The sequence below is a fragment of the Fusarium graminearum genome, chromosome 2 (genome assembly GCF_000240135.3).
Source record: "Fusarium graminearum PH-1 chromosome 2, whole genome shotgun sequence".
NCBI classification, from domain to species: Eukaryota; Fungi; Ascomycota; class Sordariomycetes; order Hypocreales; family Nectriaceae; genus Fusarium; species Fusarium graminearum.
Genome location: NC_026475.1, coordinates 7,483,636 through 7,507,251, shown reverse-complemented (window position 1 = coordinate 7,507,251; position 23,616 = coordinate 7,483,636). Strand labels below are relative to the sequence as shown.

The following is a 23,616-nucleotide window of genomic DNA, read 5'->3' as shown; positions in this document are numbered from 1 at the left end:
TCGGAAACCAGCCCGAGATCGGCGAGGCCCTCAAGAAGTCTTTCGCCGAGATCCCCGGCCTGAAGCGTGAGGATGTCTTCATCACCTCCAAGCTCTGGAACTCCCAGCACGACCCCAAGGTCGTCGCCGCCGCTCTCGATGACTGCCTCCAGGAGCTCGGCCTCGAGTACCTTGACGTAAGTACTCGTCATCGATTCACCAACGCACAAACTAACATGCGCAGCTCTACCTCGTCCACTTCCCCGTCTCTTTCAAGGGCAGCCAGAAGCACGTCGGCCAGGACCTCTTCCCCCTCACCGGTGGAAACGAGCCTGATGGCGATGTCGAGATCGACGACAGCATCTCCATTGTTGACACATGGAAGGGTAAGTTCATCTCAAAATGGTACATTTAGTTGGCTGACAATATCATGTGTAGCCATGACCGAACTCCCCAAGTCCAAGGCCCGCGCCGTCGGTGTTTCCAACCACACCAAGGAGCACGTAAGTTATCTCTGAATCTATCATATTGAGGATCTATATGCTAACACATTGCAAAGCTCGAGGCCCTCATCAAGGGCACTGGCGTCACCCCTGCTGCCAACCAGATCGAGCGCCACCCTCTCCTCATCCAGCCTGAGCTCATCGCTTACTGCAAGGAGAAGAACATCCACGTCACCGCCTACTCCGTATGTCAACAGTATTAATACCCAAGTTTCTCAATGCTAACTGTAGTTTTAGGCCTTTGGAAACAACATGGTCGACGCTCCTCTCCTCTTCACCTACCCCGAGGTCAAGGCCGTTGCTGAGCGTCTCACCAAGGAGAAGGGCACCGAGGTCACACCCACACAAGTCCTGTACGTCGCATCAATGACATTGTTTATGCTCTTAAGGAGTACCAGTGCTAATTTTTACTTTTACAGCCTTGCTTGGGCCCAGGTTGGCGGCCACAGTGTCATCCCCAAGTCCGTGACCCCCAAGCGCATTGCTCAGAACTTCCAGGAGATCGACCTTTCCGAGTCCGACATCAAGGAGGTTGAGGAGGTTGGCAAGCAGCAGCGCCGATACAACGTTCCCTACGTCGCCAGTAAGTTGATCTACTGATTTATCGAAAGTTGCATTACTGACCATGCACGCGCTACAGACAAGCCTCGATGGAACGTCAACATCTTTGGCGATGAGGCTGAAAAGCCTGCTACACACCAGGTTATCATTTAAATAGATAAAAAGCAAGGCTCGGGTATGTCTCAGACATAAAGGAAAAGACGATAGACATTGAAATAACAATATGATACCATTCAAATGAACTACTGTCCAAGTGATCACTTTTCCTCAATGACCTCACCGCCTCCATCTTTCTCCGTGCCATCTTTCGGCCCCAGGTACAAGATATCATGGAGTATCTGCTTCCATGTACCATCCTCTGACCCCAAAGGTTCTATGCGCCACCAGTACTGGACCTTGACCAAGATTCCCCTGTCATTCTCATCTTGGGTCCACATGTTAACCCTCAGCCCCTCCCATTTCTCGTTCTTCGCTTTGTTCTTCACGTCTTCGACTGAGTCAAAGCCAGCAGGTGCCAATTCCTTCATGGTCCCAAAATCTGTCATCTCAGTGCTGTTAAGAGGTCGTGCCGAATAAAAGCTCCTTGGGGGGGCATGGGTTTGCTGTTGGAGCCAGCCTGCTTTTCGATAGATGTCTTCGAGAACGGGGCCAGCTTCGAACAGATATTTGATGATAGTGTCACTGTTCTTTGCTGCATAGGATGGGTCTGTACGACATACTTGATGACATTGCGTGGAGAAGAAAATAGCTTTAGCAGCAATGTCTTGTGTTTGACGATATTCGCGATAGAGACCCAAGAGGTGCTCGTGAACAGAAGCCTTTGTTGGTGACATCTTGGGTAATTGGGGCGACCTTGAGATTGTAACATCTGGAAGGTCGGAGGTTCGGTGCAGTTTTATAAACGAATACCTACGCCCTTGATCCCACGCGTGGTATAGCGGTCTGGAACAAGCATAAGTGTCCCCAATACTAGTGCAATCAAGTGAAGCCCGCTTACTGAGGGGTAATAGCCACACATGGCGTTTCGGATTTGAAGACATTAGAGATTAAAGCACTATGGATCTATGCATACCGTCAAAGTGCACTATGACATCCATACTGTGCCTGGATCCAGCTCCTTGCTCGGCCAGCTAATACCATAGCTGGCCGGGAGACTGGAAGGCTCCCCACAACCACGCGAGTCTCATACCTGAAACCGATTTTCGATCAGGATTTGTTGTAGCGAGACAGGTCGAACAACCTCGGCAGATAATCCCAACTCGCGGATCGCATCCCCATGGCTTCGTATTTTATCCAAATCGATCAACGACCTTTGCACGACAACCTCCTCGTGAGCGACCGCATCCCACGCTCGCCTAACCTCGGGCGCTAGTTCAAGCTCCCATGTCCCTCGGATAGTGAGAATCGCCGGTTTCTTCTTGTACTGAAAGACCATTGCTAAACCTCGTCTACCGTTCCATATCTCTAGTATATCCAGACTTGGCATCTTGAGGGCTGCGGCTGCGGCGCTTTGGAGCATATTATTTATGTCCATAGGGTCTGCATCGTTGGTGAGGATACTTGATGTTAACGCAAGTGACGTCAGTACATCCCATGTCCAATAGGGTTGACGTGCTGCGAAGAAGTGATCGGCATCGACCATGAAAGAGGCAGATAGTGTTTTGAGATGCAAGCTAGCGCGGGCAAGCTTCTGGGTTACGGCAGGATCCGGAACTCTGACAGCAGGACATGGTCGACGTGTCCCCCTCTGCCATTCATCTCGGTAAGACTCCTTGAAATTCTCGAATATGGTCAGCCTGCATAATTGTGTCGAGGAAAAGGATTCGATTAGTTTTCCAGTATCTGTGAGATTAGTCAGCAGCCATGAACTGAATTAAGTTCCCAAGTACGTACAGCCGTCGGTTAAAATCTCAATCATGTCCAATTCTCTCCAAGGCTCATAACAAAGTTCCTTGATATTTGGGAAACGTGTCAACATGCTCGCGAGTGTCACTGGCCTCCATCGTCTGCGAGTTTGTTGACGAAATAGCACGCTACCGACGGCAGGTACCAAGGGGAGACTCCTCCACCATTCCACCTCGAGTGTTTCATCGTCGAAAGGTCCTGTATCAAAGATCTCTTCAAATACGCGCTCGGTAGCCATCCAGGTTGGGGCCATGGTTTGTCGTCCATCAATCCATCCATGAGCCGGGTCGTTTCGTTCGTATTCGGGCGGGCACTCGGCTTGATCGGTGTCTGAGTAGAAAGTTAGGTACTTAAACCAGTGCTTATCGTCACTAGGCGAATAGACACTGATATCGAGTACCAAATCACCACGAGGCTCCCATACGCTTAACATCGTAAACAGGCCTTCCAACGCATCTGTAATAAACTGATTATTGACATCACCTAAGCCGTCTAAGTCAGAGTCTTCATTGCCGCATCGAATGCAATCATAGTCCTTCAGCTCTATACGAAACCAGATATAGCGGATGAGGTCTCTCTTTCTGGATAGAATGTCTCGGGATTTGGGGTCCATAAGGCGCGGTACTGTCAGGCTGATCTCTGCAAAGTTAAGCGGTTCGAGGATTATTTGCCAGGCTCGGCAAACGGTTGCAAGCTCACTGCACTTCCCGCCGACACTTGGCAAGAAACGAATGACTTCCATTTGAATCTCGGGAGGTAGGCGACTCCAGGAACCTTGATTACTGGCCATCTCTAGTTCGGTTGGTAAATTTGGATGTCCAAGTTTTGGCGTTTTGGGTCGAGGTGTGGGAGATGAGTTTCACAGAACATAGCGGAGAACAAGCTTGCCTTTTATACAACGACAAGGTCACCAAAAGCGGAGGAGTCATGATGTTTCAAAGAAAGTAAATATTTATTGAGAAAAGCTTATTCAAAACTAATTAAGGTCTAAATGATGACTCACAATGTTACTACGAGCAAAAGCATATTCGTCATAAGCATATCAATCACCATCATCAACATTCAAAACAACTGGTGAAATGATCGAGTCTTAGTTTCAGCCATCTCGGCTTACTTATCCAGGACACCACGAAAAGGTGCTCGATCGTCGTCCTGGGCCGCTTGGCGCCTCCACTCAACTTACTTAAGAGAGCTTCACTGGCAGGGCAGTGATGTGGGAAAAGGAAATATTGACAGGAAGAAAACATTTTGACTTACCAGCTCAAAGTCGGGACTGCAGAAGGCGGATCCAACGGCGGAGCAACACAATCCAGGACTGGGCGTCCTGCCAGATGGCAAGGGCCCGCTGCCACTCTTGCAAAGAGACTCGACCTCTGGCGCCCTCTCGGCAGTTGATGTAGTCTAGGCGTTGGGCTCGGATGGCTCGGTTGAGGGCGATGCGGGCGGCGATGATGCGATCTTGAGTGGACCTACGGGTACTAATAAAGTATGTTAGCCGTTGATATAGTGAGAAGAGGTAGAGGAAGAGTTGGCGAAATTCAAGGGCAGAGTTACTTACGGCATTGTGTTGATGGTTGATGAAGAGAAGAAAAAGAAGAACGAGAGGACTGGGGACTTGAGGGTATTGAATATCTGTTGATTCAGGAGACTCAGAGCAAAGACAGCAGGAGCATCATGCATATGGCTGCTAAGGAAGGACATCATGGGACGCTCGCAACTGTCAACTTCTTCTTAATCGTCCAACGCGCGGTATACTTGCCCAGATGGCAAGTACATACCTACCCAAATCACAATCCTCAGCGTCTCATTGTCAGTTTGGTCATCACAGGTCAATCGCCATGCCCGACGAGGCAGCGGTGTATCATGACCTGGCGAATAAATTACAATACTAAAGCAATGTATCATGACCTATCAAGTGAAGTACAGAAACCGAAAGTAGCCCAGCAAAGGACCCCAGAGTCTCGGAGCGATCACAACACTATTCACATGATGTGCTCTGGCAAGACGCGATCTGAGAAACGTCACTACTGTATCTGCCCAATTCCATCGACTTCTACGATGACTGTTGAGATGACGTGATCCAGTTTCGCATTATATTCGGGCAGGAAGAGTTGTCCTGAATGCCATGAATGCTGATGCAGTGATCATGTTCCTGTTTGGCTAACGCTTCCTTCCAAAACTATTCCGTTCTACGTAGAAGCAGCTGGAGGGGAAGGTATATGATGGCCACGATGAATAGGCAGGTAACAATGGGACAGTCGGGTTGGATCTCGGAAGCAGGAACATCGTTTTGATGTGGACTATATCGAGTTTTAAGGAGGAGCATTTCGGAAGCGAGTTGGCAAACCTATGCAGGTAGCCTTGAATAGATAGTACGTATTGCAACAATCTTCTTTCTCTTGTGCCATATACCTGCCAGACCTTTAGTGTCGTCAATTGCTTGCTTTCTGAACAAACATCCGCACAATGTTGGCCTAGTTCTTGGGTAAAGATGACATTCTCCTGCATGTTGTTTGACGCGGAGGAGTTTCTGCACACATGTAGGGCCTTTAGAAGGGCCAGTACGAGAACGTGATTTATTACAGAATAATTAAGATCAACGGAACCGCAACACGGTCTGCATATAGCTAAACTTGTGAGATCATATCCCGAACAATGTGAAGTGCCCTTCATGCCAAGATCACATGATCGTATCTTACAGCCCCCAACGTAACATCAACAACCTACACTCCCAACACCACCACGACAGATAAGATCTCACATCAAGATAAGCAACCCGAAGGTTTTATCCAATCACTCAACACGCACTTCTGCCAAGCCTATTGAGATCGGCAACCTGTGGCGGTGCAAAGCTTGTTTGAACCTACACTTCCATTCCTCGCACTCTCATCCCCAACACTCGCCGAGACAGTGCGAACAGTTTCTACAAAGCTTGAAACACAGCTGTCTCAATGGGCGTTTCTCGTATCGTGACAGGGAAACGCTCGGTTATAGACAGCAAGACGAGTCTTGGACAGTCTCAGGTTCTTGTCTCAGATGGATGATCAGTACACATAAAGTCACAGTTATACATAGACACATGCCTCAAATCACGGGGCGACAGGGCATAGAGATAGACTGGATCCATTGTCCTCTCAATCGATACGAATTGCCGACAGTCAAACGAACATCGCGCTTAGAGGTCTAAAAGTCAAGGGTCCTGGTACCTGCTTCACAGCGTTACATGCGAAACCTGTCAAACACGCAACCCCTGCCCAAGTAGAGACCAGCTTGCGAATAGGCTCGCCACCAAACTCAAGACACTCCTCCAACTGCAAAACATTCACACAACACAGGTACGTTCTTATATGATTAAGCATTGTATTCATTTATTTCTAAGCGAGAAAAACACACCTTCTAGACGCTAAGCACAAGAAGTATTGTAAGCAAAAGAGAGAGAATGCCCAAAACCATGATGTAGCGACCGTGAGACAAGTCATTCCCTTACTTTCCCCTAAAAACTCCAAGGTATAAAAAAAATTCTGGTTGAAACGATGATGAGGATCTGTCAAAAGTGAAGATTGGATTTCTTCCGTTCTATTCCGCATTGCGCTCGACCACTGCCACCCAACCCAAGTTCGTCACACTCTTTTTTACAAGAAATGTCGAGAGAAAATGTCAAGATATTATTATCGCCGTCTTTCCAAAACATGATCGTAAACCACCGTGTCCTCCAAAGTTTAATCCAGCCGGGGACAAATTTGATGTGGGAGCGCGTGTTGTGTTCGTCGTTCATGCTTGTAGCGATGATATAGTAGATGCATTTGTGTGGAAAGGCCGACACAATAGATGAGATTTGAGCGAATAAAGTCCCCAAAACGCCTGGTAATGCAAGAGATAAAAAATAATGTCAAACGTCTATGATGACAAGCCGTGGTACCGCCAGAGCCGTTGGCGTTCCTTGACCCACCACTGCGCTATGGGTATGGCTTCGGAAACCCACTGTGCAGCCTCGTCGCCAAGAGCAGATTGTGCAGCTGTGACGAGTTCTTCTGGAGACCACGCCGCTACAGGCTTCAACTCCATGGGATCATTGACAGCATCGGTGATACGGTACTCAATGACCTTGTTGAGAGGAATGACCAGGCGCCAGTTAACATCGGCAGATGTGATACCGAGCATACCAGCACCAGAGTTGACAACAGAGAAAGCCCAGGCGCGTCGGTCACCATCGGACTTCTTGTAGGGTCGGATAAGAGATTGACCCTCATAATCGTGGACCAGATCGGAAGCGATGTGGGAATCGTTCTCGTTGAGGGAGCCGCTGTTGATGAGAAGGTCGAGGATGGTTGGCAGGATGGAGATGGTGGTGGTGTTGGCGTCGTATTGGACTCGGGGGAGGTGGGGGTGTCGGAAGGTCAGGCCGACACGGTAGTTGGAGATGAACTGGTTCTCGTATGTGCCCTCCTTGCCAGCATCATCCTTGAAGGAGTGACCGTGGTCACCGGCGAAGACGACGAGTGTCTCATTGGCGATGCCCTGTTCGTCGAGAAGGTTCATCAAGCTAGCCATCCAGCCATCGTGGTAGCGGACAGTGTTCATGTACCGGTTGAAGTTGTCGTGCTTCTTGTTCATACCAGTGTGCGACACGTAATCGTAGTAGGGATAACCTTCAGGCAGGCCCCATGCGTGGTGGGTGGTGCTAGTGAAGTGCGACAACCACATGCGCTGGTTGTTGGCGGTGGTGTTGGAGATGAACTCCTTGAGGTAGGGCATAAGGATGGGCTCGGGGTAGGCGAAGTAATTGATCTTCTGGTAAAGAACGTCGGACTTGTTGTAGCGCCAGTCATTCTCGAGCTGCTTCTTGGTGATGATGTGCTCGAATCCCAACTTGGCATCGAACTTCTCCTGGCGATCGTACTCCTCAATTTCGGCTTCGAAGAGGGCAGTCTTCCACTGCAAGTCACGGAAGTCGGAGTCGGAAGAAGAGACGTTCTTCTTGACCTTGTTGAGCATGCTCAAAATCTGAGGAATGCAAGGCTGGTAGCTGTCGGTATCGGCTTCGGCGAACTTCTCAACGGGCATGGGGTAGGCACCACAGTGATTGGCGCAGTAGCTCTTGGTAGACATGGTGGCGGCAGTGTAAGCGGTAGCGACGTTGATACCACCGAAACCCTCCTCAGCTTGGTCGTGCCATGTGTAGTTGGGGGCTGCGTAGGGCTTGCCATTCTTGTCGGTGAAACCCTGCTTCAGGCCAGTGATCTTCTCAATGTGAGGCATCATCCAAGATAGTCTCTCGTTGGCCTCCTCCTTCTCCTGGTCGCTCTTGTTGAGGTCCATGATGAGGCTGTGCAAATGAGAGCCTTGCTGAAGAGGCCAGAAGTCCTGTCGCAGACTCTCCATGAGGATGAATACAACGTGCTTGATCTTGACATTGCCATCGCCAAGCGCCTGCTTCAATGTGGGGAGAATATCGTTGTCGAGGTTGGTAATCTTCAAAGGGTCGGCAACGGGGTTGTAGTAAGGATCCTTCTCGTGAATAGAAACCTGAGGGCACTTGTGGTCGCTGATGATAGCACCGGGAGCAGAAAGCGAACCGTGGTAGCCGCCCTTGAATCGCTTGGGGTCGTATCGAAAGAAACCACGAGGCAACGTAGTAGACTCCTCGGGCAACCAGTCAACAGTGTGGTTTCGGTACGCCTCGCCAAGAGGGCTCATCTTCTTGTCGGCCAGGGGAGCCCATCCTCTGAAATCACCCTCGGGTTGCTTCCAAGTTGTCTTGTTGAGGAGCGCGGGGAAAGGGAAGTCGTTTAAGATGAGATCGCGTTGAGCGCCGCAGAAATCGGGTTCGGGGGCGAAAACGTCGAGCATCGATACGGGCAGAGTAATGGATAAGAAGTCATACGGCTTGGCAGGTCGGAGAATAAGGGTGAGACCGAGGAAAAGAGCGAGTGCGATCTTCCATAGCCATGAAAAGAAAGGGATGCGCGAAAAGAAACGAACAATCTTTCCCTTGATGGTGGTCGGTGCTTCGTTCTTACCGCCGCGGCGGAAAGAGTTATCGGCGCTGGATCGGAAATCCTCGTCCATCGAGTATGTATCGGTCGATTCGAGATCGGTGTCGGCGTTCTTGAGGGCAGAGTACTTGCCACGCTGCATACCGGGGATGCGCATGCGAAAGCTTCGGAAATAGCTGTAGACTGAAGGGGGCAGAGGCAGAGATTAGCTGGGTGGATTTTGGCCATCGGGATAGGGCTGGTACGAACCTGAGAGAATGTTGTCACCAATTGCGCCCAAGAAGGCACCGAAGGCACGGTAAACGAAGCCATGGATAGGCATGGCGATAATCATGAAACCAACTCCACATGCAATGACGGCCTCGCTGCCGCTGAACAGCACCTTAAGGCCCTCCTTGCTAGTAGCGTAGGCTCCTGCATCGCGCCAATCCAGCTCTCCTCCGGTCTTAAGGAAGAAGCCAAGCTGTGAAGATGTGCCGCCGAGGCAGATAAGTCTGAGGAGTCAAATAATGTTAGTTTGATGTTTTGCTTGGGCGCTAGCGATTTCTGTGGGCGTGTCGCAATTTGCGCAAGCCAAGGGGCGGGTTAAAAAAGAAAAAAACGTACGTGGCGATGCTGCCAATGAGGCTGGTGATCCAAGCCCATGGTGTCTTGGACTGTGCCAAGAGCATGCGTCCAATGCATATCGTCAAGAGATCGAAGAGGAAGAATGTCGGCAGGTAGAGGAAGAAGGCGGATGCCGGGACGGTGAAGAAATGCGTCCAGAGATGTAGTAGCTTGCTGCCGAGAATCGAGACGAAGAAGACGCCAAAGACGTAGGAGACCGAGAAGAGGAACCACATTTTGCCGGGTTGTGTCGACGTCGAGGTCGAAGAAAACGAGAGGCGCCCAGCTCCGAGCCAAGATGTTGAAGAAGTCGGCAGACGGTGTGCGAAGCAAAGCGAAACCTTTGGGGGGAGGATAGGCCGCTCGCTCGCTCGCTCTCACTGGAGTGTTGAAGCAAAAGGAGGGTTCGACGCGACAAGACAAGAATTAACAGTATAAAACTGAAAAAGAAGGAAAAAAGGGAGGAGGAGGAGTAGGAGGGGGGCGACGAGGGTAAATTAAGAGATGAAAATAGAAAATCGAGAGAGAATCCAATTCAGGCAAGTTGCAAGGCCACAGTTAGAATAGCTACAGAGGTATGGCTACTGAACAAACACCTAGCCTAGGGTGCTACTGTACTGCAGTGGCTTGCTAACGGGTACTGGGTCAAATCTGATGGGTACTTCCCGTTCTGCAGGAGGTCTCGACTGGGCCTGGACTCTCCTTGTTTTCCAATGAATCAAAGAATGTGGGGTAATTTCGAGGCCAAATAAGAAAGGGGTCGCGTGTGTCCAGGGTCAAAAGGCCAAAAGGCCCGTGTAGCTCTCTCATTCATTAGCTCCGCCCGTAAAGCAAAATTATTAGGGGCCTTGGGGGGGTCTATCCGTCCGTACCTAGGGGGTAGGTTCGTTTTGTTTTGGCAGGGAGGGACCCTTTTGGTGGACCTTTGGAGGTCTATCAACGCAACGTGACTACTAACACTGTACAGATGGAATACCTAGAATCTGTCAGATTTGATCCATGGGCGGGAAAACAAAGAGGGTGCAGAGCAGTGTTGTGCAGTTGAAGGAAAGTTTTACACCACTTTCAATACCTTACAAGGCGTCATTGTGATTGTTACAGTACCCAGCCATTCAATGCTATTCTGCTATTTTTCTATTGTTACCTGCCTCTCGGCTGATCGGCAATCTACTGCAGACTTATTTCTGCCTCTAACAAAAATAACTTGTGCTCTTTGACTCTTTTCTCCGTGTACTATCAACGCCACTGAGAATAGTCCACTGGCACCGACACCGACTCTGTCCGGGCAGGCATCCAGATCCGTGGGATTATCGATGAAACTTCGGCATCGCATTAACAATCCTACCGGGAGGGGAAATAGCCCATTCGGGGTAGTCGCCTACCAAACGGCAGGGGTCGCGGCTTTGGGTACGTACGACTCAGACTCAGCTGAAGTTATTCGCACGGTAGCATTGGCGCACTCGCATGCACCGCCACCACTACAGAGTACAGCAGGATGTACATCTGCGGCAGGGGCTGAGTGACGATAATTCCTGCAAGGTTTGCTTCCAACTCGTGATGGGATCATGATTGAACTTCACTTGGCTCTCAACAAGAGTCATACTCTGTACAATCCTTCATCCTTCAATCTTGGCAAGCTTGGCTCCCCTCATCCTTCTGTTACCCGTGGCTTGCGGGATCGGCCGTGCTGACAACCAATAACGAGTGCATCAACGAGATATCCAGTTTCATCTTTGCTTGCTGTCTCTCTATCCGCCGCAGCCAACCAAGAATGCCTTTTGTCAAGAATCCCCTGCAATATAACTGGCCATACCGTATATCTGCCTGCCCCCAGGGCTGACTCGGTACGGACATCATGTCACGTTAATGGCGGAGACACCTTCTAGCGTCTTTCTGTCATAAAAAAAGAACGAGTAGCGAGTCGGTCGGGCCAGGATGACTGTAAGCCGCCTTTCCAACGGCGGCAGTTCATCTGCACACACTGCATTGACGGGTGGGCCCTACTCCTTTTTCGGTCCATGTCCATCTCCATTCCAGAGAGGGTATCGTGAAGGGACCGGCACACACAACCGGACCATCAATTACATATTCCAGTGTCATTTCCGAGAATACGAGAAAGTGCAATCATTTTGACTTTCGTGTCCTGTATATCAGCTCCATCCGAAACGCGGTCTGGCTTGCGCGGTACATATTAGTACGAGCCAAAGTGAGGTGAGAACGGACAAGCGGTGCCGTGATTAATTGAGATACGCGATCAATGGCATCTCTTCCTTGTCAATTCCGACGATCCTTCATTTATCGTTACCTAATTCGGAATTACCAACCTCGTCAACAACCAAAAGCAACGCTGCCAGCCTTGTAGAGTTCCGTAGAGTTGTACCAACAAAAGCCAAGACCATTTCTTCCTTGGATGGGCACGCGACACTTTTCCTGTGCCAGCAGCCAGAGGGCCTAAACAATGGGGGTCGGCTTGGCCGAGGACGTAACGTGGTTGGTTTTTAGTGTTGCGCTGGCCAAACTTTTGGTGGACAAAGTCTCGTGATCGACATTGGCGTTTTTGTTCAAGCTTTTCAATTGCGTGCACGGGTCAAGGGCCAATTTCTTCAGCCCACTGTTTCAATTATTGCCCCGACTGAGGTGCCGGGTAGCATCGTGATCAGTCGTCGTCATGTCCAACGACGCCTCGAGTTGGATGTTTCTGTTTCAAGATGTCGATGCAGATTTCCCTTAGCCTAATTTTTTGACCATGGGGAACGTTGCGCTTGGCCAGCAGCGCTTACCTGCATGCACTGCCCATTATATCTCAAAAGGCTAGCTTTAGCTTGTGCTATATGCATTAGGCATGCAAGAACACACAAGTTGCGATGACGAATCTACACTGCCAGGGCAGGATCAATAAGCTGCATAAATGTTCGGTTCAAGTTCCTTTTCCGGCCAACATCACTCAATTTGGTACAAGAGTTATTGATCGAGATCATTGAAGCCATTTGTGAGGATTTGTCGCAGATGTTGAGTGGCTTACCGTGGCCGACGCCCATTACCCTGGATCAATAGCCCTAGATTGACAAACGCAAAATGACCTCATTACAAAACAGCCACACAGAGTCTGGTGAGACTTGTGGCGTCTTTGACCTTGCGACAAACAATTCACGAGGTTGTATCTCGGTGACAAGCCAGCACAGCAAGCACAGCAAGCACAGCAAGCAACCTTCACTTTGAGGATGACGATAATGAGTGAGAGTGAGCGGGGAACTTAAGTCCCTAGAATAAGGACCCAACATAGATAGGTATATTCACCCTACGATATAAGCTTATATATGACACAAGTAGTGGTGGACTAGACTGTGTTTGTGCACCAGGATTGCAGAATGATGGTGTGAACCTCAGCCCTATTGAAGGCGACACGGAATTATTAACCAAACACTGGCTTTAGAAGTTGGACACGTCACTCACTATACCACAACCTTAATAAATCATATAGGCATCCCAATAATGTCAGAAATGTTTCACCGAAATCTTGTATCAACCTCAAGTCTTATCAACCCGTGCTGTCTCGCCACACTCACGATAGGGTATCCCCAACCCGCTAGACCTAGCCCCTGTAGCATCACACATAAATCTACCAACTTCGCGATAATTTCATCCAGCATCATCCTTATTAATATACTGCCAATCACTTTTAGTTCTCTAGGTTAGAGGTTGAGAATTGACATTAGCAGTATTGATGATAGTAGTATGTGGGTTCACAAGCCACAGGTAGACAAACTGCAAACTGTCATTGGTCTGGTCTGTACCCTGCACTTGATAGACAGAGTGACTAGAAAATAGGGACTTGAAATAGTACAGACGAAATCATTAGTCCACTCTTAGTCAGTATATACACTAAAAGTGATCTAATATTTATATCAATCACTAAATCAGTACCTGGTTTTTATGCAACCCACCTGCCTAGTAACAACCCAGATATCTCAGAAAGACGCATATATGTTCCGTATAGTATAAAAGAAATTCTGTTTAACGTTATAGCAAGCCATTTGCGGCAATTTATTGACAGCTTTGGTTGTGTTTGACCGAAAAGATCATTTAATCTTCCGCGGAAGACTGCTGAGTAACGCCAAGGCTGGATATCAGTCGCAGCAAACCGATTGTTGAACAGACTCATTCCAGCCAAGCCTCCGCGGAAGAAACATGATGGGCAAGGCTTACAAAGGTGAGTATGAGTAGATACACAGTTTATCTATATAATAAAAGCATTGACTAGTTCTAGTTCTATATTCAATCCACCTTCAAACGCATTGAACCCCGTTCTGACTAATCGATATCTTCTCCTCTGTCTTCGTAATGGCACCTCTTCCTCTCCCGAATTTAGTCTCCTTTACCAAAACGTGGCACAACGAACCATACCCTTTGATCTCCCCTACAAGACCCGAGCTGTCAGCGCATGGGAAGAACGTTGTCATTACGGGCGGCAGCCATGGAATTGGCAGAGCCATTGGTGTTGCCTTCGCTCAAGCCAATGCCAAGTCTGTCGCGATCATTGGCAGGAGTCGCGAACGTCTGGAAACAGCAGCAACGGCGATACGCACTGCCAATCCGTTAACCACTGTCTTGCTCCAAGTTGCAGACACTACACAACGGGAGTCGATCACCAAAGCTTTGAACAGCATTGTTGATCAAGCTGGCAAGATTGACATCTTTGCTGCCAATGCTGGAATACTTCCCGTGTACGGTCCTGTGATGGGATACCCTGAAGAAGAACTTCTTCGAAGCCTCATGATCAATACTGTGGGTGCTTTTAACTCGATACAAGCGTTTCTTCCGCTGGCAGCACCAGGAGCCAAACTCTTCAACACGAGCTCCGGGATAGGCCATTGGCAGCCGAATGACGCAGTTACGGGCGACTTTGCCTACTCAGTTGCAAAAGCAGCAGCGATCAAGATGTTTGACTACGTTGCTTTCGAGAACCCGGGGCTTCATGTTGTTAGCTTCCAGCCGGGTATTATAGCAACAGGCATCAATCCCGACATTACGCTGGGTTTCGATACAGGTAAGTCACTCATAACGTTAATCCATCAGAGACTAACAACTTGATCTTAGTGGAATTACCTGCCCATTTTGTGGTCTGGCTTGCTTCCAAAGAAGCAGAGTTTCTCAAGGGAAAGTTCGTTTGGGCAAACTGGGATGTGCAAGAACTCATGGCTCGAAAAGACGAGATCAAGAATCCCATGCTTCTCAAGCTGTCGCTGAATGGGGTTGATATGTAGAGCTGTTGGTTCGACATAATGTTTGGTTGACTCATTATTCCTGATCTCGTACATAGTTGTCGTACGGTGTCCAAACAATTGATTGGAGGAGTGCGACCAGTTGTTTGTTCTAACAGAGGCACAGCTCGGCTAAAATACACCCATTAAATATCATCTCCATATTGAGCTTGGCAGTAAGCAAAGCAATGATCACGGCGTGAGTCATGCGTTAAGCGAAAGCCAGGCATGTCTTTCTGCCCACTGGCTTAGATAAGAAGCTCTTTCAGCCCTCTTTGATCTATAGATCAGCTACCTTCGAGCGCCTGTCAAAATAATATTCGATAAATTACTATCAGCCCAACAAGTCAACATGGGACAAAGACGCGTCAAACGCCAAGCGGCTTCTCAAACACCAGTACCTGAGACTGCTATGCGTCAGGTGCTGGAATGTTATGAGACATTCTATCTTATATGCACATTCATGGACATGCCAACACTGCTGCATGCCCAACTCGTGTCTAAGCATTGGCATGAAATGATTTCGACATCGCCCCTGTTGCAGCAGAACCTCTTTTTCAAGCCTCGCCCATCCGTCAACACAGAGGAACCCGGCATCTTCAATCCTCTGTTATTAAAACACTTCGAGAGAATACTCAAAGGCAGGGAGTCTTATCACAACACGATGAATCACAGCACCACAGCGATGTTTGACATGAGCATTGCCAATATGAAAGATGGTCGCAAGGTTCACAAAGCCTTTATACGTCGCGATGCATCCTGGCGACGAATGTTGGTTGCACAACCGCCAATAACGTCAATCGGCTATGTGGGCAAGGTCAACGACGATGAGAACTGGAGACTACTTCCATTCCCCGAGGGGCTCCGTATGGGCGATTTATACGACATGGTGTTCCAGGCAATCTGGGGTAAACCTGGGGAGGCCCATGGTTCTGCCTATATAGACTTTCCACCCTATAATCGTCACTACTATAACAGATCCGATCATATGTTGACAAAGTGGAAGGAGATGCCTCCCATGTTGGTTGGGTCGGTATCAAAGTATTATGCAGATCAAACGTGTGGTAAAGGTCGATGCAACTGTCATTTCAGGCCAGTATACAGAGATAGACAATGCTACGGACTGAAGGATGAAAAGATATATATCAGGGCATGCAAGTCCACGCGTTGGATATTCAAGTGCGAGGGATTTGAGGAGAAAGATTATTTGAGTCTTGGCCAGCCACGTCTTACTGCAAGATAATACAATTACTGCCGATTGAACTTCAGAACTTATGATTGAGATACTTGGCAGAACTCAGTCATACTCTAATGCTGCCTAAAACTGTTCCGTAATGTGATCGTGATATGAAAGGCGGCTTCTCCATTGACATAATGCCCGTGCTATTTCCGAATAAACCGACTACTGGGTAGCAGAAAAGTTGACCTGCTAAGTCTTAGGTTACAAAAATAAATAGCCTAAAGAGCATGGTCTAAGTAGCATAAGCTGATCTACTAATTTCGTCTCTTATGCTTCCAGCGGCCAATTTTTCTGATACCCTGAGGCCCGAGAACTGACACCTGCTTAGTGTCTGAAAGTCCGGTTACACGGATACCCGGATACCCCGATTCTTACCAACTGAACCAATTCACCCCAGACCAAGAACCTTTTGCACCATACCGTATCAATACTTTGCCATGGATGCCCACGAGGAAATGTCTGCGCCAACCCGAATGCAGACACGCTCTTCTCTAGCGTGTCTCGAATGTCGATCCAAGCACGTCAAATGCGATGCTAAGCAGCCATGCTGTACAAGATGTACGGCGTTGCAGAAGCAATGTCAATATCCGACATCGCGTAGAGGAGGAGCCCATCGCGCCATTATCTCTGAAAGAAGAAGACGTCTCTCTAAGAAGAACAATTCTCGGCCGGGTAGTGGAACGACGCAGACCTTGACGGATGCGACTATCCCAGAACTCGATGTTGAGCTTATGCATTGCACAGATATCGCGTTGCCAGATGAAGACACAATCCCAGGAGCAAGACTGTTGAATGAATCATATAATACCACAGAAGAAGGAGGACTGGCAAATGATCCGTTGATACTTTCTTATTACAAGAACTTCCACGTCTTCCATCCCTTCGCTCTACCCCTACCTCAATTAATTAAGCTCTGCGAAGGCCCTTCGGCATCGTCGTTCGACTTTACTGCTCTGACAACTGTCATGCGTCTAATTGGAAATCTTTACGATGCTCAGGAATGGTCCATCTCTCTCCAGAACGAGGCCGAGTCTCGCATCTCCCAACTCCCTTCCTCAGACCCAGTCCAAGTCCAATGCCGACTTTTATACTCGATCGCTCTATTCTGGAGTAGCTACACTACTAAAGCCAGCGAAGAAAAGGACATTGCAACTAATGTTGCCCTGGAGCTGGGTATGCACAAGGGGGAGTTTGCCTCTGCTTGTGGAACTGAGAATGCCGTCCTCATGGAGTCTTGGAGACGTACCTGGTGGATGCTATACATCGTGGATGCATATTATGCTGGGACACTAGGGACGATGAATTTCAAGACATTCCATGTCGAAGCAACAGTGTCTTTGCCGTGCGAGGAAGAAGAATATGAGTCAGGTGTAAGTGTGTCCCTCATGAACCGGGTGCCATGGCTAATAATGTTCAAGTACATCCCAGAGCCTCGAACGGTCGAAGATTTCGACTCTCGTGAGTTTACAGAGCATGACATACCCTTCTCATCGTTCGCATATCTCATCGGTGCTGTGCGTGCCGCCGCATTGGCAATTTCTGTCACTCCGAAAAAGGTAAAGAGACAAGACTCGGAGCGAATGATACAAGCTGCAGACGCCGTCATCGATGCCTGGCTCCTACTTTTACCTAAGGAACGAAAGGTTATGAGGAACGATGGCAGTATTGACGAGTTGATGTTTCAAGCCAATCTGCTTGTTCACGTGTAAGAACTTCCTGTTCAGTCAATAAAGGGATATAACTGACAAAGGTAGCGCAACTATCGGTTTGCACCGCCCGTTATCAGACCTAAGATTCAATCCTATTGAGAATGTGTCAAGCTGCGCCAGAGAAGCACCCACAGACACACCCAGGCCGGACCTTATAAACGTCCACACAAGGCGAATTCTTAAGTCGATCGATGCACAAATCCAGCTTTTAGCTCTTCCAGTTCGTCCGTTCCATCATACTCCTTTCTCAACATGTATGGTCAGCGAAGGAACACTTTCACTTTTATCCGCGTGCAAATACCTACTGAGGGACAAGGAGCTGGCGATTGCGAGAGATCAGATCAGACTCACAATCGGATGCCTAAAAAGTCTTGGTGAAGTATGGACTCGAACGGCGAAGAATGTCAAAGAGATTCAGACCATTGCTCGTCATGTACTGGTATTGGACAAGGGAAGCACAGTGCCTGGGTCTAGTGAGATTCCGAGCTTGACAGGGAGTGATGGGAGAGCGAGTAGCCAGTCTACAGATGTGATGGCACAGGAAGATGATGCCCTTTCTGCATTGGGGTCTCTGACTGACATTTGTGGGTGGATTAATATGGGTTCAGAGTTCAACTACGACTGGATGGGGGAAGAACTGAGTTGAGCAAGAGATTGTTAGTTTTCTTATAGAATGGAACAGATTCTTCAAATGGAAATATATATATCGCTAAATTAAAACCCAATTACAACCTTACTGTCCCGCCCTCGCTGCTTTGCACAGTCCCACGCAGCGACGCCCTGATCGAACGGGAATATTCTCACATCCAATGGTCTCAGCAAGCCCTTGTCAAGCATGCTCGCCACATCAGCAAGCCGCTTCGCATTGGGTGAAAGGATAAAGTGCTTGTACTTGACACTCGGGTACTTCAACGACTCGGGAGCCTCTTCATTTCCAAACGCCCAAGCTGGGGCGGGATCTCCGATTGTGATGATCGTCCCACCCTCTTCTACCGTCTCCCAGGTTTTGGATAGTACTTCTCCGCCGACCGTGTCAAAGACAAAGCTGACTGGAGCGATAGAAGACTCCCAGTGAGGGGATGCATAGTCTATGACTTCGTCTGCCCCAAGATCTCGTAAGACGTCGTGGTTTCGAGCCGAAGCTAGTGCAGTGACATGTGCTTGAGTCAAGTGTTTGACTAACTGTACGAACTGTTTTCCGACAGCTCCAGAAGCACCGGTGACGAGGACTCTCATATCAGGTCTGATTTTTACGAAGTCCTCAACTGCTTCCCATGCTGTGAGTGCAGGAATCGGGAGCACGGCTGCTTCTGCATGAGAAAGTGAAGATGGTTTTGGTGCAATTTCTTCAGTCGTACAGACAACATATTCGGCTTGCCCCTCACCACGGTCTGCAGCTATCATTGCAAAAACATCTTGCCCAATCTTAAGATTGCCTTTGTAAGCTGGGCCAAATGAGTCTATGGTTCCAGAGATGTCGTGACCTGGGATGCGTGATGGGGTTTGATAGACTTCTGGCCATGTAGTCTCGTCGCCGGTTATACCAGCTGCGTGAACATGAATAAGGATGTCAGAGTCAATAGTTGTAGGTTTAGGCATGGATGAGTTAATAGTGATCTTTGGAGACGCTGCGTCGCCGAGAATCTGAACGGCCTTCATCGCGGTAGTGTTTTGAGGGAATACAAACGATATCTGGTAGATAGAGAGTAGTATAACTTGTTATGATGGATTTCTTGCCAAGGTCAGTCTTGGAATAATATATGAATATATATTTTATATCCACTGGGCTTTATAATGATGATTATTGTCACTCCGGGAGTTGTTCGCTGAGTTCTACGTGTACCCGAATACCCGGATTTCCGCTTCCGGTCAGTCAACCCCGAACGTCATCTTATTTACCCGCAGAATAACAACGATGTATGATGATTGTATTCATTGATAGTAATTGTTTTCTCTGACATTTTCGAGTATAAAAAGTCGACGTCAGCCCAAGTTCAAGAATCTCTATAAGTCTTTAACCATCACCCATTCTACTCAAGGTCTCGATAGACAACTCCCAGCAACACAATGACTTTCCACACTGAAGAGACACGGTATGCACCTCCCATAATCCAGCGATGCAAATTAACAAATCCCAGTAACCGACCTCGTGAGAGCGTCAAGTTACTCTACGATCACGAAATCACCAACGCTCCTGGCATGTCCATCGTTGGCTTGGAAGTGCACTACGGACCCAACGGATGGACTCCCCCCCATACTCACTCTGGGGCTACTGTCGTTGCAACAGTCACCAAAGGCCGTCTTCTGAGCGGAATGAATGGCAACCCACCCAAGGTGTATGGTGTTGGGGAAAGCTTTCGGGAGTTCCCTGGATGCCACCACACTGTCAGCGACAATGCTAGCGACACAGAAGACTGTACTTTTGTTGCGGTTGTTGTAATTGAGACTGAGGTTCTGAAGAAGGGCTATCAAATTCTGACTGTTCTTGATGCTGGGTGGGAATAGACATTGCATGCCGGGAGTATCCGCATCTTCCGGGTATGAAGGAGGGTATGCATACGACTTTGAAGGTTTAAGCTTAAATACACATTGATGCTGTACCTTGGATCTGTTATTGATAGGTGTTCATGAAATCAAGTTATTCTTTGTGGCTGTTAGCAAGCAGTGACTGAGACTTGTCAGTTTTTTTTTTTTTTTGGTGAATTTGTTAAAGTCGCGATCGGTTGTCAGATGAACTTTGTAGTGAGCCTCAATTAAAATGGAATGTGCAATTGGTACTTGACTCAGCCTTCAACTCAACGCTGTCGAATGAGATGATGATAATCTGTTGCTGGGATGTTTTGAAACAAGCAGCAACACAAAGAGCAAGCGGTGAAGATGATGCGTCATCAATTTTCTTGGCAGGAATGCTTGTTTCCAGGGACTGTTGCTTCCCGTCTATGCAAAAGCTCCAGCTGTTACAGTTGCCGCTTCACGTTGAGACCAATACAGTCTCAACCCCCAATCAAACTCATAGCAGGGACTCTTTGTCTTTTCTCTCTCTTTTCTCTTGCTCTCTTTTAATTGCGATTTACCTTGACTCGTCAATGCTGGACCCTCCCAGTCCACATTCCTTGTGTCTCTGCGGGGCCTAGTCATCTCCCGATAAAGACAGGGGTCAACCCTCATTCTCGACCCAGCTAGAAACATTTTGGAAGCTTTTCTAGAATCTTTGGATGACCATGCACAAGACATGTCTTATTCCATCACATGTCCTTTTGTTTTCTCACGGCTAAAGCACCAGACGAATGGCATAAATGGCGCACAGAGGCAGTGCTTGGTTCAGCTATCGCGGCTCAAGAGTCAAATCGTAAAAGGGACAATCATAACAAACGACGCTAAATGCCTCGCGCAATCCACTGAGGACCCAATGTTTTCAGTAGACAAGGGAGCCTCAAGCAATTGGAGATTATTACATGTCGCCCTAACCTAAGTACCTAGCCTAGGGAAATCAGGGGTAAATTGACAACAATGCTTTCCCTACCCTACCTTGCCTTGATTAATTAGCTTCACTTTTTTTTTTTTTTTAGCGACCGGCTGTACCCTCCTGCTTCCCTCCCTATCGTTCCTTTTACTGACGCTGAGGCCTCCTTTTAAATTTGCCCACCCTGTCTGTCACGATAAACTCAGCCCCCTTTTGCAACTCTTTCAGATCTTTCTTTTCACATTTCAACCACCTTGTTAATTCCGCTTCTCAATGAGTCCCCCCCTCGCCTCGGAGACGCCTAGATACAATGACTGCTCACTGTCAAGTGCCAGCGAAGACGACGATGACCCTTCCGACCCGCTGAATGGGAGCGGTCCAGCCGGTCACCATGGCCACGATTTCAGCATAAGAGGTGCGCAACTAACGAAAACCCGAATTGTATGAGACACAAGATCAGAAAACTGATCAAGCAAGCTCGTAAAAAGACACAATGAAGCGAGCGCTTCGTGCATCATCACGTCTAGGAGATGGAGTTCGTTATCAGCAGCTGGGAATTTCGAGCACGAGTGATTTGGAGACACAATCACCACCAAATGAGCGGTCTGGATTCGATTTTGGCACCAACCACGAGGGCCTTTCTTTTTTCGGCCAGATCCGATCAACAGTCGTGGCGTCACGACTCAATTGGTTGCTCGTATTTGTTCCAATTGGTCTTGCAGCGCATACCTTTGAGATTAACCCATTAGTGACTTTTATGACAAATGCTGTTGCTATTGTGCCCTTGTCAGTCATGTTGACTGAGGCAACAGAGCGTATCGCTGCTGATGCGGGAGACACCATCGGTGCGCTTCTAAATATTACGCTCGGTAATCTTGTCGAGCTCATTATTCTGTGAGTTTTTATGATCAAATTGTCACGAATTAAGCTAACTTGTATACAGGGTGTAAGTGAAAGTGAGATTGAGAATTGAGTGAGATGAAAACTAACCTTTCCAGGGTTGCTTTGGTGAACAACCACATTCGCATCGTTCAAGCCTCAATTCTAGGCAGTGTGCTTGTAAACCTGCTCTTGATCTTGGGCTCTGCTCTTTTTGCGAGCAGCATGTCTGGTATTGACGCTCAGAGCAGCATGGAAGAGTCTGAGCTATTAGCCGCTCTTCTTTTTGTTTCTGTCTTTGTCATTCTTATTCCTGTGAGTATGCATCTCATCTCATCATCGAAAACGTGCTGACTTTAACAGACTGCATTCGACTACACTTTCCACATGAAGGGAAAGACAAGCGAAGCGGCGTTGAGTATGAGCCGTGCTTCATCATTGGTGGTTCTCGTCATCTACATTGTCTATTTCGCATACGAGATGAGACCCAAGCATGTAGAAGTACCGTCGATTCCATTGCAAACACTTCACGTAGGCCACTCAGATCACCACCACCGACGAAACCAGCACTCAGCATCTCAAAATTCCCGACTTATTCGCTTTGCCGACCAAGATGTTCCGACACGTGCGAGAAGCACAACTCTTGAGAGCAGAGTACCTCGTGAGACAACCGAGGAGGAGCGTGGAAAGAGAGAGGCGACATCGTTAGCGAGCTTGTCTCATCGATCAAGAGGAAACTCTCGATCTCATTCACGCTCAGGTTCACGGACGGAATTTCACGGATCTGAGGCCAGAGACCTATCAGTCAGCAGCATGCACTCACGGATTCTCCCTGAACTGCCCGAGATTCCAAACCATACTCCTCACACTTCTGGCACAGGGAGTATGGTGGCTGCTGTGACTGTACTGGTGGTCTCGTCAGCGCTCATGTCCATGAACGCCGAATTTCTCGTCAAGACGATCGACGACGTTACCCACGAAGGTGGTCTATCGGAGGCACTGATCGGTCTTATTATTCTGCCTATTGTCGGAAACATTGCGGAATATGTAACAGTTGTCACCGTGGCCATGCGAAATAAGCTCGAATTGGCCATTTCTGTTGCTGTCGGCTCAGCTATCCAGATCGCGCTCTGCGTAGCACCCTTGACAGTGTTGATAGCATGGATACTGGGCCGTGATCTTGAGATGGCGTTCAACGTCTTTGAGACGACAACGCTGGTGGGATCTGGACTTCTGATCAATCTGTTGGTTCTCAGTCGTGCTGGAACTGCCATTAGAGCCATTGGGCTGAAAGGAGCCCTCATGTTGGCATGCTACACCATTATTGGGTAAGTTTTTTTTTTTTGATATGAATTGACTTAAAGGACTCCTACTGACAAGTTTTAGACTGGGCGCGTACTTTGAGCCTCACGCAACGAAATAAGCCAATAATGGTTGAGGGAACCAAATTATATTTACGATAATATCAAGACTACCATATATAACATGTAATAAAACTACCATGTATTCATTGT

At 48.3% G+C, this 23,616-nt stretch overlaps 10 protein-coding genes across 10 annotated transcripts; 6 read left to right on the top strand and 4 right to left on the bottom strand.

Moving 5' to 3' along the window:
* Nucleotides 1–72: 72 nt before the first annotated feature.
* Nucleotides 73–1,196, top strand: FGSG_12483 (aldehyde reductase 1; the record flags this gene model as incomplete). The annotated part of the gene is made up of 7 exons (XM_011324233.1): nt 73–176; nt 262–365; nt 418–482; nt 539–667; nt 720–835; nt 902–1,065; nt 1,123–1,196. 7 exons carry the CDS (start codon nt 73–75, stop codon nt 1,194–1,196), a joined length of 756 nt encoding a protein of 251 aa, XP_011322535.1.
* An 840-nt stretch (nt 1,197–2,036) lies between these two features.
* On the bottom strand, nt 2,037–3,738 carry FGSG_03221 (uncharacterized protein; the record flags this gene model as incomplete). The annotated part of the gene is made up of 3 exons (XM_011324232.1): nt 2,037–2,105; nt 2,233–2,885; nt 2,937–3,738. 3 exons carry the CDS (start codon nt 3,736–3,738, stop codon nt 2,037–2,039), a joined length of 1,524 nt encoding a protein of 507 aa, XP_011322534.1.
* A 471-nt stretch (nt 3,739–4,209) lies between these two features.
* Nucleotides 4,210–4,649, bottom strand: FGSG_03222 (uncharacterized protein; the record flags this gene model as incomplete). Its single annotated transcript, XM_011324231.1, has 2 exons — nt 4,210–4,417; nt 4,507–4,649. The coding sequence occupies 2 exons, from the start codon at nt 4,647–4,649 to the stop codon at nt 4,210–4,212; spliced, it is 351 nt and encodes a 116-aa protein (XP_011322533.1).
* A 2,196-nt stretch (nt 4,650–6,845) lies between these two features.
* On the bottom strand, nt 6,846–9,786 carry FGSG_03223 (uncharacterized protein; the record flags this gene model as incomplete). The annotated part of the gene is made up of 3 exons (XM_011324230.1): nt 6,846–9,127; nt 9,194–9,438; nt 9,551–9,786. The coding sequence occupies 3 exons, from the start codon at nt 9,784–9,786 to the stop codon at nt 6,846–6,848; spliced, it is 2,763 nt and encodes a 920-aa protein (XP_011322532.1).
* Nucleotides 9,787–13,891: 4,105 nt separating this feature from the next.
* FGSG_03224 (uncharacterized protein) lies at nt 13,892–14,814 on the top strand (the record flags this gene model as incomplete). Its single annotated transcript, XM_011324229.1, has 2 exons — nt 13,892–14,500; nt 14,629–14,814. 2 exons carry the CDS (start codon nt 13,892–13,894, stop codon nt 14,812–14,814), a joined length of 795 nt encoding a protein of 264 aa, XP_011322531.1.
* A 349-nt stretch (nt 14,815–15,163) lies between these two features.
* FGSG_03225 (uncharacterized protein) lies at nt 15,164–16,005 on the top strand (the record flags this gene model as incomplete). Its single annotated transcript, XM_011324228.1, has 2 exons — nt 15,164–15,875; nt 15,950–16,005. The coding sequence occupies 2 exons, from the start codon at nt 15,164–15,166 to the stop codon at nt 16,003–16,005; spliced, it is 768 nt and encodes a 255-aa protein (XP_011322530.1).
* Nucleotides 16,006–16,488: 483 nt separating this feature from the next.
* On the top strand, nt 16,489–17,760 carry FGSG_03226 (uncharacterized protein; the record flags this gene model as incomplete). The annotated part of the gene is made up of 2 exons (XM_011324227.1): nt 16,489–17,421; nt 17,470–17,760. 2 exons carry the CDS (start codon nt 16,489–16,491, stop codon nt 17,758–17,760), a joined length of 1,224 nt encoding a protein of 407 aa, XP_011322529.1.
* Nucleotides 17,761–18,474: 714 nt separating this feature from the next.
* On the bottom strand, nt 18,475–19,419 carry FGSG_03227 (uncharacterized protein; the record flags this gene model as incomplete). Its single annotated transcript, XM_011324226.1, has 1 exon — nt 18,475–19,419. The coding sequence occupies one exon, from the start codon at nt 19,417–19,419 to the stop codon at nt 18,475–18,477; it is 945 nt and encodes a 314-aa protein (XP_011322528.1).
* Nucleotides 19,420–19,827: 408 nt separating this feature from the next.
* Nucleotides 19,828–20,265, top strand: FGSG_03228 (uncharacterized protein; the record flags this gene model as incomplete). Its single annotated transcript, XM_011324225.1, has 1 exon — nt 19,828–20,265. The coding sequence occupies one exon, from the start codon at nt 19,828–19,830 to the stop codon at nt 20,263–20,265; it is 438 nt and encodes a 145-aa protein (XP_011322527.1).
* Nucleotides 20,266–21,496: 1,231 nt separating this feature from the next.
* Nucleotides 21,497–23,525, top strand: FGSG_03229 (uncharacterized protein; the record flags this gene model as incomplete). Its single annotated transcript, XM_011324224.1, has 5 exons — nt 21,497–21,638; nt 21,712–22,117; nt 22,222–22,417; nt 22,466–23,430; nt 23,489–23,525. 5 exons carry the CDS (start codon nt 21,497–21,499, stop codon nt 23,523–23,525), a joined length of 1,746 nt encoding a protein of 581 aa, XP_011322526.1.
* Nucleotides 23,526–23,616: the final 91 nt, after the last annotated feature.